Source organism: Vipera berus (genome assembly GCF_964194415.1).
Source record: "Vipera berus genome assembly, chromosome: 16".
In the NCBI taxonomy this organism is placed as follows: Eukaryota; Metazoa; Chordata; class Lepidosauria; order Squamata; family Viperidae; genus Vipera; species Vipera berus.
In genome coordinates this window covers 9,721,493-9,732,760 of record NC_138219.1, presented here as the reverse complement: position 1 = coordinate 9,732,760, position 11,268 = coordinate 9,721,493, and the positions used below count along the sequence as shown (strand labels likewise).

General features: G+C 53.0%; 1 protein-coding gene across 4 annotated transcripts; it reads right to left on the bottom strand.

Annotated features, from left to right (window-relative positions):
- Window positions 1-969: 969 nt before the first annotated feature.
- On the bottom strand, window positions 970-11,119 carry PRUNE1 (prune exopolyphosphatase 1). Of its 4 annotated transcripts, none has more exons than XM_081340657.1 (8): window positions 10,984-11,119; window positions 8,972-9,076; window positions 8,303-8,508; window positions 7,314-7,498; window positions 7,046-7,204; window positions 6,708-6,898; window positions 6,263-6,421; window positions 970-2,462 (listed from the first exon to the last, which is right to left on the bottom strand). In XM_081340657.1, the coding sequence occupies exons 1-8, from the start codon at window positions 11,020-11,022 to the stop codon at window positions 2,019-2,021; spliced, it is 1,488 nt and encodes a 495-aa protein (XP_081196783.1). In that variant the 5' UTR covers window positions 11,023-11,119; the 3' UTR covers window positions 970-2,018. The 4 variants fall into 4 exon arrangements, with proteins under 4 accessions (XP_081196783.1, XP_081196784.1, XP_081196782.1 ...); XM_081340658.1 differs by having other exon boundaries at window positions 6,708-6,802; XM_081340656.1 differs by having other exon boundaries at window positions 6,708-6,802; window positions 8,972-9,395; window positions 10,984-11,070.
- Between the last annotated feature and the right edge of the window lie 149 nt (window positions 11,120-11,268).

Genomic DNA, 11,268 nt, shown 5'->3' with positions numbered 1-11,268 from the left:
AGAAGAGCGCCAGGGAGAACGGCCACTGGCCGGCTGGGGATGATGGGAATTTTAGAAGAGTGGGATTTGGGCTCGGCCCCTCTTTGGATGCCATGCAGGGAGAAGGTGCCAACACTGGTAGCCAGGTTAGCTGAGGGGAGTTGAACAGGCGGGTCTAACCTTGGCCATTTTAAGACTTGTGGACTTTTAACTCCCGGAATTGTGGAAGTTAGAAGTCCACAAGTCTTAAAGCAGCCAAGGTTGCACACCCTGGTGCAGTTTGCTGCTTGTGCAAGTATTATTTTGATGGTCCCTAGGAAGTATTATGGGCTTTGTGATCTTAGTGCCATTGTTAGTGTTCATTTGCTAAGGTCGATTGAGGCCAGGCTGGGCCTTATGGGTGGGACCCCTGATTTTTTTCAGCAAATATGTAAACAGGAAGTCAAAATTCGGTGAATCGCATTTCCATCTGATCAGCTTTGTTTGTTGCAAACTTCGCCTAGGTTCGCACGACACACTCAACAAAAAAGGTGTGTCAGTTGGATGGGCCGACTGTGTGTGTGTGTGTGTGTGTGTCTCTCTTTCCTTTTGTGAGCTGCCACCTGGGATTAATGTGCATGCAGGTTGGAGAAAAGAATGCGGATAAATACATCACCAGGATCGACCTGTCGTAAAGGGCCGATGCAGATGTGAACACAGACTTTGCGCTTTACCAGTTGAATTAGGCCTGAGTAGTGGAGGTAGGGAAGGATCTTCCCTTTGAAACAGGAGAAAACCAGCTGTGATATCAGCTGGCGTCGCAAAGAGGAACACCCAGCTTCAGTGGCACTCTACCTTTTAGTGAACACGAGCAAGGCTTTGACTTTTAGGGTGGCAGAAAGAGGGCAAAACAACCACAATTTGCACTGTTTCTAGAAATGATCCAGGATTCCTACACAATGCCAGTTTGTTCCCAGCTGCCAGGAATTCACTCTTTCACTAGTTTGCGTGTCTAAAAGTTCACTTTATTTGAATTTTCTCCATTTTGGGGTCCACACAGCCAAGACGAACGTTTCCACCTGCCTATCCCAGGTGCTGCCGGGGGGGGCAAAATTAAGGCTGGAGTACAGAGGGAAGTGCATGGGTGCTCCAAGAGCCCCTGATTAGGGACCCCCTTAGAAGGTACCTTAATAAAACGCCATATTTGTGCAGCACCTGGACTGCAAAATGCTGTAAAATCTGCACAGGTATAAAAAAGCAGGACCGTTTGCAGCTTTGTAGGAAAATGTTTGAAGGAACAGAAGATGAGGGTTTTTATTCGCTAGTGAGGAATTAGCCCAGGCCTCTCCAAGCTGGGCCACTGTAAGACGGGTGGACTTCAACTCCCAGAATTCCCCAGCCAGCCGTGGGAGTTGGTCCACCCTTCTTAAAGGGGCCCAGTTTGGAGACCCCTATTCGACGGGATTCAACCGAGCAGAAAACGCACAACATGCCTAAGTATTGCCGCAAGAGAATGCAACGTTTTACATTTCATGCACGCACACGGGCGCTAAGTGAGATTTTTGCACTCTCCACTTTTTCTTTTTGCAAAAAAAAAAATTTAAAAATGCAGCTCTGGAACATTTTGAGATGGGCGTCATCTCCCCGTCCCCAGCGTCTGAACTATGTTTCCCCTTCCCCTTCAACAAGCAGCCAGGAAAACATTTCAGAAGAATCTTAATATCCTGTCCGCGCAAATCCATTTTGAAACAATTTGGAAGGGCGTGCTTGGAAAAAAAAAGGATTTGGGGTGCTGGAAAGCCCCGCCCTCCCCATTCACCCCTCCCCCCCAGAATCAGAATTCTGCAATTTTGCAGCAGGCAGCCAGTTTAATCTCCCCCCTCCCTTAGTGGCACCGAATGTTGAGTTCAGCAGCCCCCACCCCTCTTTTCTACTCATTGCAGTGGGGATTAATCACAGATCACGTCCTACAATTAATTAAAGAAACGGCATTCCCGGCACCCAGCGGCGCCCACCTCCCGCTCGCCGGGAGTCTCCCCGGAATTTGCCGGTACCCAGAGTCACTTCTTTTCCGGGCTGCGGCTGCCCGAGGAGCGGTCGGTGGCTATGCGGTTGACCCTCTCAAAGATGGCTTCGGGCGAGACTTCGGGCAGACCCTGGTGCAGGGGACAGTCGTCCACCAGGCTGTTCATGGGGGTGGGGGGCAGCAAGGTGTCTTCATCCGCTGCCTCCTCGCCCAGGCGGAGTGGCTTCGGGGGGTCCTTGGCGGCCCCGCTGGGATCGCGGCTACCGGTGCCCTGGGCATCCACCCTGGTCGGCTGCATGCTGGGTCCGGCAGGGCTGGGTCCGGCCCACTGGGACAGAAATTCTCGGACGATGGGAAGGACCTTCTTGCGGGAGGCGCCGCTGTTGGCCTGCTGGTAGGCGCGGATGGCGGTGCAGGGGCTCTCCAGCCGGGAGAGGCCGAGGGACGGGTTGCTAGAGCGCTCCAAGGCTTGGCACACCTGGAAAAGACGGAAGCTCTCCAAAGGTGGGTGTGATCCACCTTCCCCGCCCTCCCCAAGACCCTGTGGGGATCGGGGAAGCTTTCAGCACAGCTTGGAAACCAGGGTGCTGATGACGTGGCCTAGTTTGGTCGTGAAACGTCTGAAGGAAACAGCCAAGGATCCCACAGACCTCCTCTTCCTTCTCTCCCGTTCTGCAAGCCCCCCTTCGCCCTTCTAGCCCAGATGATGTTACCTGGTTGGGTCCGCAAGAAAGCCACCAAGTTCAGAGACCGCCAAGGACTCCCCATGTCAACATTCTCATCTATTGAAACCAAAGCTTGCTAGTTATCCTCAACCGCCAGGCCAAAGGTAGAGTGACCCTGAACATGGAAGCTCCACTCTGAGAGAGAAGAGCTCCAGAGGACTCGGTCTCAACTAGCCAAACCGGGTCCTCTGTAAATAATCCACAAGTCAACCATGAAAGAACGCCTTCTCTTGTGCCCAGAAAAATCGGTCTGAAGGCGCAAACCTAAAGATGGAGGTTCCATTGTGCTGGAGAGGCTGCTTATTTCCTGCTCCAGAATAAATAAATAAATACTGACCTCCCCTGCAGAGGATTGAAATGTCAGAGCGAATTCTGCCCAAACCTTCACCCCCTGTTCCGTTTTTACCAAACCCTCCATGACCCTTCCATTTAGCAAGCCAGAGGCAGGAGGCTCTCCCCTGCCCCTCTGCCCCCTACCCAACCCCAGCACCCACCTGGGCCAGAGAGCCTGCCGGATGCGATGGCCACAAAGTGAGGCAGGCAGAGGCTGTTGTCAACCACACCGCCCTGAGCTCCAGAGAGTGTTTTCAGCTTTGGCATAAAGGGGGAAGTTGGATGACTCAGGACGGCATCGGGGAGCTGCCGAATCCTGGAGGACTGGGGGGGGGCGGGGGGGGGAGAAGGAGGCTGTTGGGGGCAGAGATGCCGAAAAGGAAGAAAAACGGGCTGAGCCTGCCCAGCCGACTCCCATACCAGCGGGCGATCACCCTGTGCCAGGCTGCACCTCCCCTGCTCCAGAAAGGAAAGTTTTTGGAATGGGGAACACTGAAATCTTTTATACCACGCCTGTTTTGTTTTTTTCTTTTTTTCCTTTACTCCAAGCTGGGCATTCTGCCATTCTACCGTTTTTCATTAAAACCACCCTCCTGCCTTTCTAAAGGCCTGGGACCATTCCAAGTCAGATAGAAAGCTTGCAGAGAAGTTCCAGTTTGAACCTGAAGCTAGAAGTTTGTCCCTGCTGCTTGAAACGAGGCATTGTTGGGGTGATCTCATAAACACACACACACACACACACACACACACACCCCGCCTGATTGATCAACTCGACTCCTTTTTGATAAAGCAAAAAGCGACCCCACCTGAAACCCTCTCCTTTGTCTTGACAAGGCTGAGCCAAACCAACAGACCTTAAAATCACCCTAAAATCAACTTATTGGGGACGGTGGCAACAGGGGGTCTCAGATTCCTGCATCTGATATATTAGAAAACCACTCAGGCGTGCAAAGTGCAAGCTGGCACCACAGATTCACCAATTCATGTTTAGGGAGTCCCACAATCTCTCCAGTCTTTTTGTAAGAGAACACCCGTGGGGCTTAAAATAAATGTTCTTTTTAAGCATCATGACTTTTGAGTCACCCTCATCGGCCAACTCACCGAGAAACTTGCATTAGCTAATATTATGTCAAGCAGGGTGGTGTCCAATTATTTGTCTGCTTGGCAACATGGGTTAAAATGTAAATAAGTGAAGAGGGGGGGAAAAGAGCTGGTTTTGAACAAAAGGGCAAAAAAAACCTGAAGCAGAAGTCTTTGGAGAGTGGTTAGTTTCATTCTTGGAAAAACAATAGCAAATCCAAGATTGGTGTTAGCGAGGTCGGTAGGAAAATAATTCCAAAGTAAACCCAGAGGTTTGGAACAGGGAGACAGTTTGCCTGTCAGCTGAGCAAATAATCCTTCCTGGATGCACTTGGTGTGAAAGTGTTGCAAATTTTGCATTAAAAGGGATTTATTTTTTAATCAGGACAGAACAAGAGAAGCTTGCTTAAAAAGAGAAAAAGAAAAATAAGGAGTTTGGAAACGGGACATTTAACCTTTGACCAAACCCAGATTGGGAGTTTCACTACTGACCATAATTCCAACCGGAACATTTTTTAATTTAGTTTTGCCCTTCACATTGCTGGTGGCAAAGCCTCCGGCACTCGAGGGGCCATTAAAAAGCGACAAAGGCATTGCGTGCTCACACAAGGGCCCCCGTTCCACCTTCCGAGCTTTGCTCCTTCCCATGACAAGGCTGGATTGTTCAAAGAAATCGGCAAACGACTAAGAGGAGGATTAAAATGGATTCCCTCCATCTCTCCACTCCTGAAATCCTTCGCCTTCTGCAAAACCCAGCACTTCTATTGACTGGGGTCCATTCGAGATGGGAAGGGGGGGTGTGACAAAAGGGGGGAGGGTGGGTGTGGCGGTGGGGATACAAAAGACCCCCACCCACCAAATCCTCTGCTTACCTCCCAGCTGCTGCAGCTGCTGCTGTCTAGGGAGGACGATCATGCCTGAGCTCTCCGGGCAGCCCCCCTCCCCTCCACTGCCTCCGCTGCTCCCCCTCCCCACCGGCCCGCTCGGCCAGCCGGCAATCGCAGGGACCTTTGGCTGCGGTTAATGAGTGGCAGAGGCAGCACGAGGCGCCTGCGTGAACATCCCTCCCGCTCTGCCACCTGCCAAACAGGCTCCTTTCCAACAGGGGATGTTGCCCGGTTGCCTCGCACCGGCTGGCGCCAGCGAGGGCAGAATCCGGGCAGGGGAGCAGGGGCTGCCCGCCTGGGACACAAAGCAAGAGCCCAGGCTTAATGGCAGAAGATCGGCTGGAAAATGAAGAAAAAAAATGAAAGCTCAGGTGCAACTTCCTAAAATCACACCGTAAATTGAGATTGGGCAACGGAGGACACTTCCCAGTGGCAGGATCCAATTCCTCCCCCCCACCCATTTTTTACTGGGGCATGTAAACCTCCCTAAGAAGTGTCTTAATTGCACCTCAGCTGTTCATTCCTCCTTTGTGCAACCCGGAAGGACACCCCGATTTTGGTGTCACGAGAGACTGACATGGAAACTGGCTAGAAGGGCCCCTTGACTTACGACGACAATAGCCAAAATTTCTCTTGCTAAGCGAGACATTTGTTGAGTGAATTTTGCCCTGTTTTGCCAACTTCCTTGCCACATTTGTTAAGCGAACCACTGCAATTAAGTTAGCAACATGGTCGTTAAGCGAATCTCATTCCCCCTTTGGCTTGTCAGTAGGTCACAAAAGCGGAGCGCCTGACCCCGGGACACTGCGATTGTCATAAATACGAATCTGCTGCCAAGCACCCTAATGTTGACCATGGGGATGCTACAACGGTCCTACGTGTGAAAAACTATAAGTCGCTTTTCCCAATGCTGTTGTACCTTTGAACGGTCACTAAACTGACTGCTGTAAGTTGAGCATTTCCTGTATTTGCACCAGCCAAGCTTGACTTCCTTAAGCCAAGATAGACATAGATGGTTTTCTTCCTTCCCTCAAACCAGGATTAATTTAGGAAAATCAAATCACCCTGGCACCGTTTCAGCCAAACTAGAAAATCGGAACGATTGAGTTTGGGGAAGGCCAGGCAGGTTAGGGAAGAAAAAACAGTTAAGGTTTAGCGATAATATTGGGGATTTAGCAGTGAAGTCCCCCCCGCTGCCGTAATCCCCAGGTTTGGCTGCCAATTTCAGGGATTCGGGCTGAGATTCCACTCACCGCATCTTGGAGTCCGCCCTGCTGACTGTACACTGCGAGCTGCCGAAATGGCTTCTTCTGGTCCCTGAAGGAGATGGTCATGGCAATGAGCAGGTTGAAGCCTCTTTGGTGACAGAAGGCGGCCAGATCCTGCTCGAGCCCAGGCCGGTGCAAGAAATCCTGAAAAAAAAGGGAGATTTAAAACACAGGTACACCCAACCATGCCAACTTGAAGACTTGTGGACTTCAACTTTCAGAATTCCCCAGCCAGCTATGCTGGCTGGAGAATTCTAGGAATTGAAGTCCACAGGTCATCAAGCTGCCAACTTTGGCCAACCCTGGTATAAAGGAAGCAAACGACAAACAAGGTTGGGGTTCACTTAACAGCTGTGGCAAGACAAATCGCAAAAATGGGGTAAAACTCACTTAAGCCTCGTCTGTCGAGGATTACAGGCTTCACACTCACCTGAAGAGCCACGTAGACGGCGCTAATAGCCACTGTTGCTTTTTTGCTGGCCAGGCTTTTGAGGTCCTTCCGCAGCATCTGCTCGGTGGTGAGGCCTGTGGGAGGGACAGTCCGAATTTTGGGTGTGTGTGTGTGTGTGTGACCTGGCATTCCTCCAAAGGTCCCCTTGGCATTCCTTTTGCTCATCAACTCTAAGGGAAATAGACGGCCTGTCCTTCTTCTGCCTCCTAGCGGATTCCCAAACAGCCCACACCCTGCAACCTTGGCTTGCAGATGACCCTGGCTGGGGGTCTTAAACGGAATGCCCCTTCTGGACCCACCCAGGGATGCCTGCACACCTGAGACGTCAAACTTTGCTTTCTGCAGAGCGTCAAAGACCTGGTTTCTCGGCTGCAGCTCGGGGAACATGGATTCCAACCGAAAAACGCAACGGGCGTCCTTCGGGGTTACTTTGCCGGCTTCGACGGCCATGTTCACACAATCCAGCAAGATGGTTCCTGGCAGGGGAAAAAAACCAAAAAACCTGGGTCCGGTCTTCGCTGCAAATTTCCTGATGGCAAACAGGCAAGATTTGGGGTGAACCCGCGCAAACCGCCTGGCCCTCACCGTGCAGCAGAGCAGCAATTTGGCTGTCCAACGTTGGCGCCCCAACTCGCAGGAGCCTCTCGGCCACCAGGGTGGCACAGGAGCCGACCAGCTCGGCCGTCACTCTGCAGGGAGGGGGCCTCTCCCACTCCAGGGGCCGGTGGTCCAGCACCTCCACCACGGCTGCCTCCAGCCCTGCATCTTTGCTGGGGAAAGAGACAAAGAGGTGGGGGTAAGCACTCCCCATCCCATCAGCCACAGCCAAGAAGGGCTCGCCTGAAGCTGGCAGTCGTTGGAAGATGGAGCACAGCCGCGGGACTTTGGGTATAGGTAGTCCTTGACCTACGACCACAATTTAGCTCAAAGTTTCTGTCGCTAAGCGACACATTTGTTAACTGAGTTTTGGCCCATTTCGCAACCTTTCGGGACTGCAGCCGTTAAGCTAGTCACATGGTTGTTAAGTGAATTTGCTTGTCAGAAGATCGCAAAAGGGGATAATAATAATAATAATAACAATAATAATAATAACAATAACAATAATAATAATAATTTTATTTATATACCGCCCTTCTCCCGAAGGACTCAGGGCGGTGAACAGGGCAATAAATACTAAAATACTAAAATACTAAAATCCTGATCCCAGGATCCTGCAGCTGTCCTAAATATGATCCAGTTACCGAGCATCCAATTTTGATCACGTGACCCTGGGGATGCTGCAATGGTCGTACGTGTGAAAAACGGCCATAACTCACTTTTTCACTGCTGTTGTTAACTCTGAACGGCCACTAAACAAACGGTTGTAAGTCAAGGACGAGGTGTGTTTTGTTTACACTGGTCCCAATGGCCTCTGAAACGGCTTACGAGACCCAAAAACTCAGGAACCGAGTGGGAATCTCGAGGGATCCACCAGCCCAGCTCCCCAGACCTTCAAACACAGGAGGCGGAGGCGCAGTGGATGGGCTGAGGGCCCCCCCGCTTTGCACAGGGGGGCTGCTCCTGCCTCTGCCCACCTGGGCAGGATGTGGTGGTCCACCAGCGTCATGGACAGCAGCCTGGCCTTGTTCAGGCCCGCCAGGTCGATCTCATCCCGAAAAACGAGGACTTTCTCGGGGATACGTTGCTGATGGAGAAGGAAGCTGCTCTCGGTGCGCAGAGGGAAGTCGACCCGAGGGATGTTGAGGACTGGAACGAAGGCCGCTTCAGAGTCCGGAGAGGTCTGGGGGGGGGGGAAACAAAAGGATGGTGGGAATTTGCACTGGGGGGGGACAGCAAGGAACATGCAGAGCATCAAACAAGGTGGAAGTGGGACCTCGGAATTCCCGGTTCTTAATAAGACCAAGACAGGACATTGTGGAGGAGAAGGACACATCCATGAGGTGGCAGCCAAATAAATTGTTTTAAAAACACCCAAAATGCCCAGGGTGCACCTGGAAGGGGGGGAGGGCAGAAATCTCTGTATCCTCCTTGGACCCTTCCCCAGGTCTGAATCCTGCAGACAGACGCAAATCGCCGCCCGGCACCCAGTTTTAATTCTGCGACATGGAACTCAGAGAGGAGAGCGTGCCGTGGTGGCAGGAGGGACCCGGGAGATGCATAAGCAAATTGTGGGAGGGGTCCCGGGCTAGGCCCAAGGCGTCCTAGCGAGTTTAGAACCCGGAGCAGCACATCGAAAGGCTGACCTTTGCCAAAAAGTAGGCGAGGACCAAGGCGGACACCATGGAGTCGAGATCACACGCCTCGTTGCCCAGCACCACGTGAACGGCCCTTTTGCTCTGAACGCGATCCTGCCAGGGGACAAGCAAGGAGATGAAGCCAGGATGGAACAGGGAGTTTCCAGAGACAGGGCGTGTCTGGGGTGGGCACAGCAAAGGAGAACGTTCTTGATGATCGAAAATAAAAGGAAGGGCTGCAAAGTGCACGAGGGCTGGACCGCAGGGCCTGAATTCGAGGGGAAAATTAGCACTCAAGCCCGCTCCCCCTTGTTCAGCCATGGGCAGCGTCTGTAAAGAGGGCGCGATGCCAACTTTCAGAGGGGGATAGATAGGGAAGCAGGGCACCTATTTCTAGGCTCATTCTCCTACTTCGATTCCTTTGCCAACCAAGCTGAAAGAAAGAGAAGAGGATAAATGAAGAAAAATTCAAGTGAAAATGTCTGTAGTTGGCTCACAAGACGGCCAATTTTTCTGAATTAACTCAGTTGACATTAGAACCGCAAATGGACGTGGTTTACTTACTTATTTATTCTTGTTTAAATTAAGAAGGGGTAAAAGGGTTGCTGAGAAGTAGGTGGCACCCCTTTTAAATCCATTTTGCCAGCCATTAGGGGATCCTGAAAAACTTCCCTCCTCCCTCTCTGCAAACAAACCTTGGTTTCCCAGCACCGGCAGAACGTCGGAAGACGTCAGCCGACAAACCACCTCCAGATCACCTGAGGCTGGAAAGGTGGGACGCGGCCAGGGCGGAGGTTTAGCGGCAGAGCAGATGGCTGTGGGGCAGACTGGAAATTAAAATGGGAGGGGGATTAAGAAGCTAAAGAGGCCCGGCGTTCTCACAGAGAGGCCCTCAAGGGTCCAACGGAAAGGGCTGCCTGCGTACAAGCCATCTGGACAAGCCAACTTAATAATGGTGCTGCTTAATGATGAATTTTCCGGTCTGTTGTGGTCGTAACGAGGACGTTGGTACAAAACGTATGTCTAGAGCAGGGGTGTCCAAGCTTGGCCACTTTTTAACACTGGTGGACTTCAACTCCCAGAATCCCCCAGGCAGCCAGGGAATTCTGGGAGTTGAAGTCCACCAGTGTTAAAAAGTGGCCGAAGTGGACACTCCTGGTCCAGAGGGACAACGGGAAGCGCTGTCCAAGGGGGCCTGGAGGGCCAGGGGATCGGAGCCTCTGCCCACCCAGCCACGGGGCCTCTGTGCAGGGAGGCTGCCGGGCAGACGGGCAGCCTGAGTCACCACCTCCAGGCGACACAAGACTGTGAATCACCCACAGACGGGGGTCGAAACAAGGCCGGGAAAAGCTCCCTCCCCAGCCAGGATTCGAATCCTGCCCATGGCCCCAACCTCCGCCATCCCTGAAGGCGGCAGGGTTGGGGGCTGCTCAAGAGAGGGGAAATGCACATTGCAGCCTCTACCTCCTTAGTGGTGGGAGGGGATGATGGGAAGTGGTCTGGTGGCCCCAGGAAGGAGACGGGCTTACATTCCATCAGCAAGTAAAACAAAACTAAATAAGGGAAATGATGGGAGTCGGAGTCGTCTAGCCTTGGCAGGAGTGGTGGGTGGGGATGATGGGTGTCCAATCCTGCCGCTATTGGAGGGGTGGGCGGGGATGATGGGGGTCAGCATCATTTGAACCAAGTGGAGCTGCCAGCAGTGGCTGGGGACGATGGGAGCTAGGATCCAGCATTCTCAAGAAGGGATAGATGGGATGATGGGAGTCAGAATGGTCTCGAGCAGGTGGACGTGCCGAGAGTAGCTGGGGAGGATGGGAGCTGGAGTGGTGGGCGGGGATGATGGGAGTCAGATCCATTGGAGAGTGGGGATGATGGGAGTCGGACTGGCTCAGCCTAGGACAGGGGTGGGCAACCTCGGCCCTTTTATGACTCGTGGACTTCAACTCCCAGAATCCCTTAGCCGGCCGTGGAGGACAGGAGCGGCCGATGGGGCCGGGAGTCCTCCCGGGGGGGGATACCTGAAGGGCGGCCCTGCAGCCTTCCAGGAAGCTCTCCATGGCTCCGCACGTGTGAACGGAGGGCGCGCGGACACGTGTCGAGACTTCCTCCACCTCAGCCGCTTCAGGGCGGCCATCGGGCTCCGCGCCGGCGGGAGGGGCGGGAACAGCCGCGCCTGATTGGCCGGCCCGGAGACGGAAGGGCGCGGTTTCACCCGCCGCACTGCGCAGGCGCGGGCAGCGCCGCCTCCCTCTCCCAGCTGGCGTGAAAAAGGGCGTGGCCGAAGCACGCGCTCTCCCGGTGAC

Bases quoted from the DNA above. Each gene is read 5' to 3' on its own strand.
- PRUNE1 (XM_081340656.1), bottom strand. From the start codon at position 9,283: ATGGCTGAACAAGGGGGAGCGGGCTTGAGTGCTAATTTTCCCCTCGAA. The intron at 7,205-7,313 runs GTGAGGGCCAGG...TTCCCCTGCCAG, and splicing joins AATTGCTGCTCTGCTGCACG to GAACCATCTTGCTGGATTGT. The intron at 6,803-7,045 runs GTGTGCAGGCAT...TCCCTCCCACAG, and splicing joins AGCAAAGTTTGACGTCTCAG to GCCTCACCACCGAGCAGATG.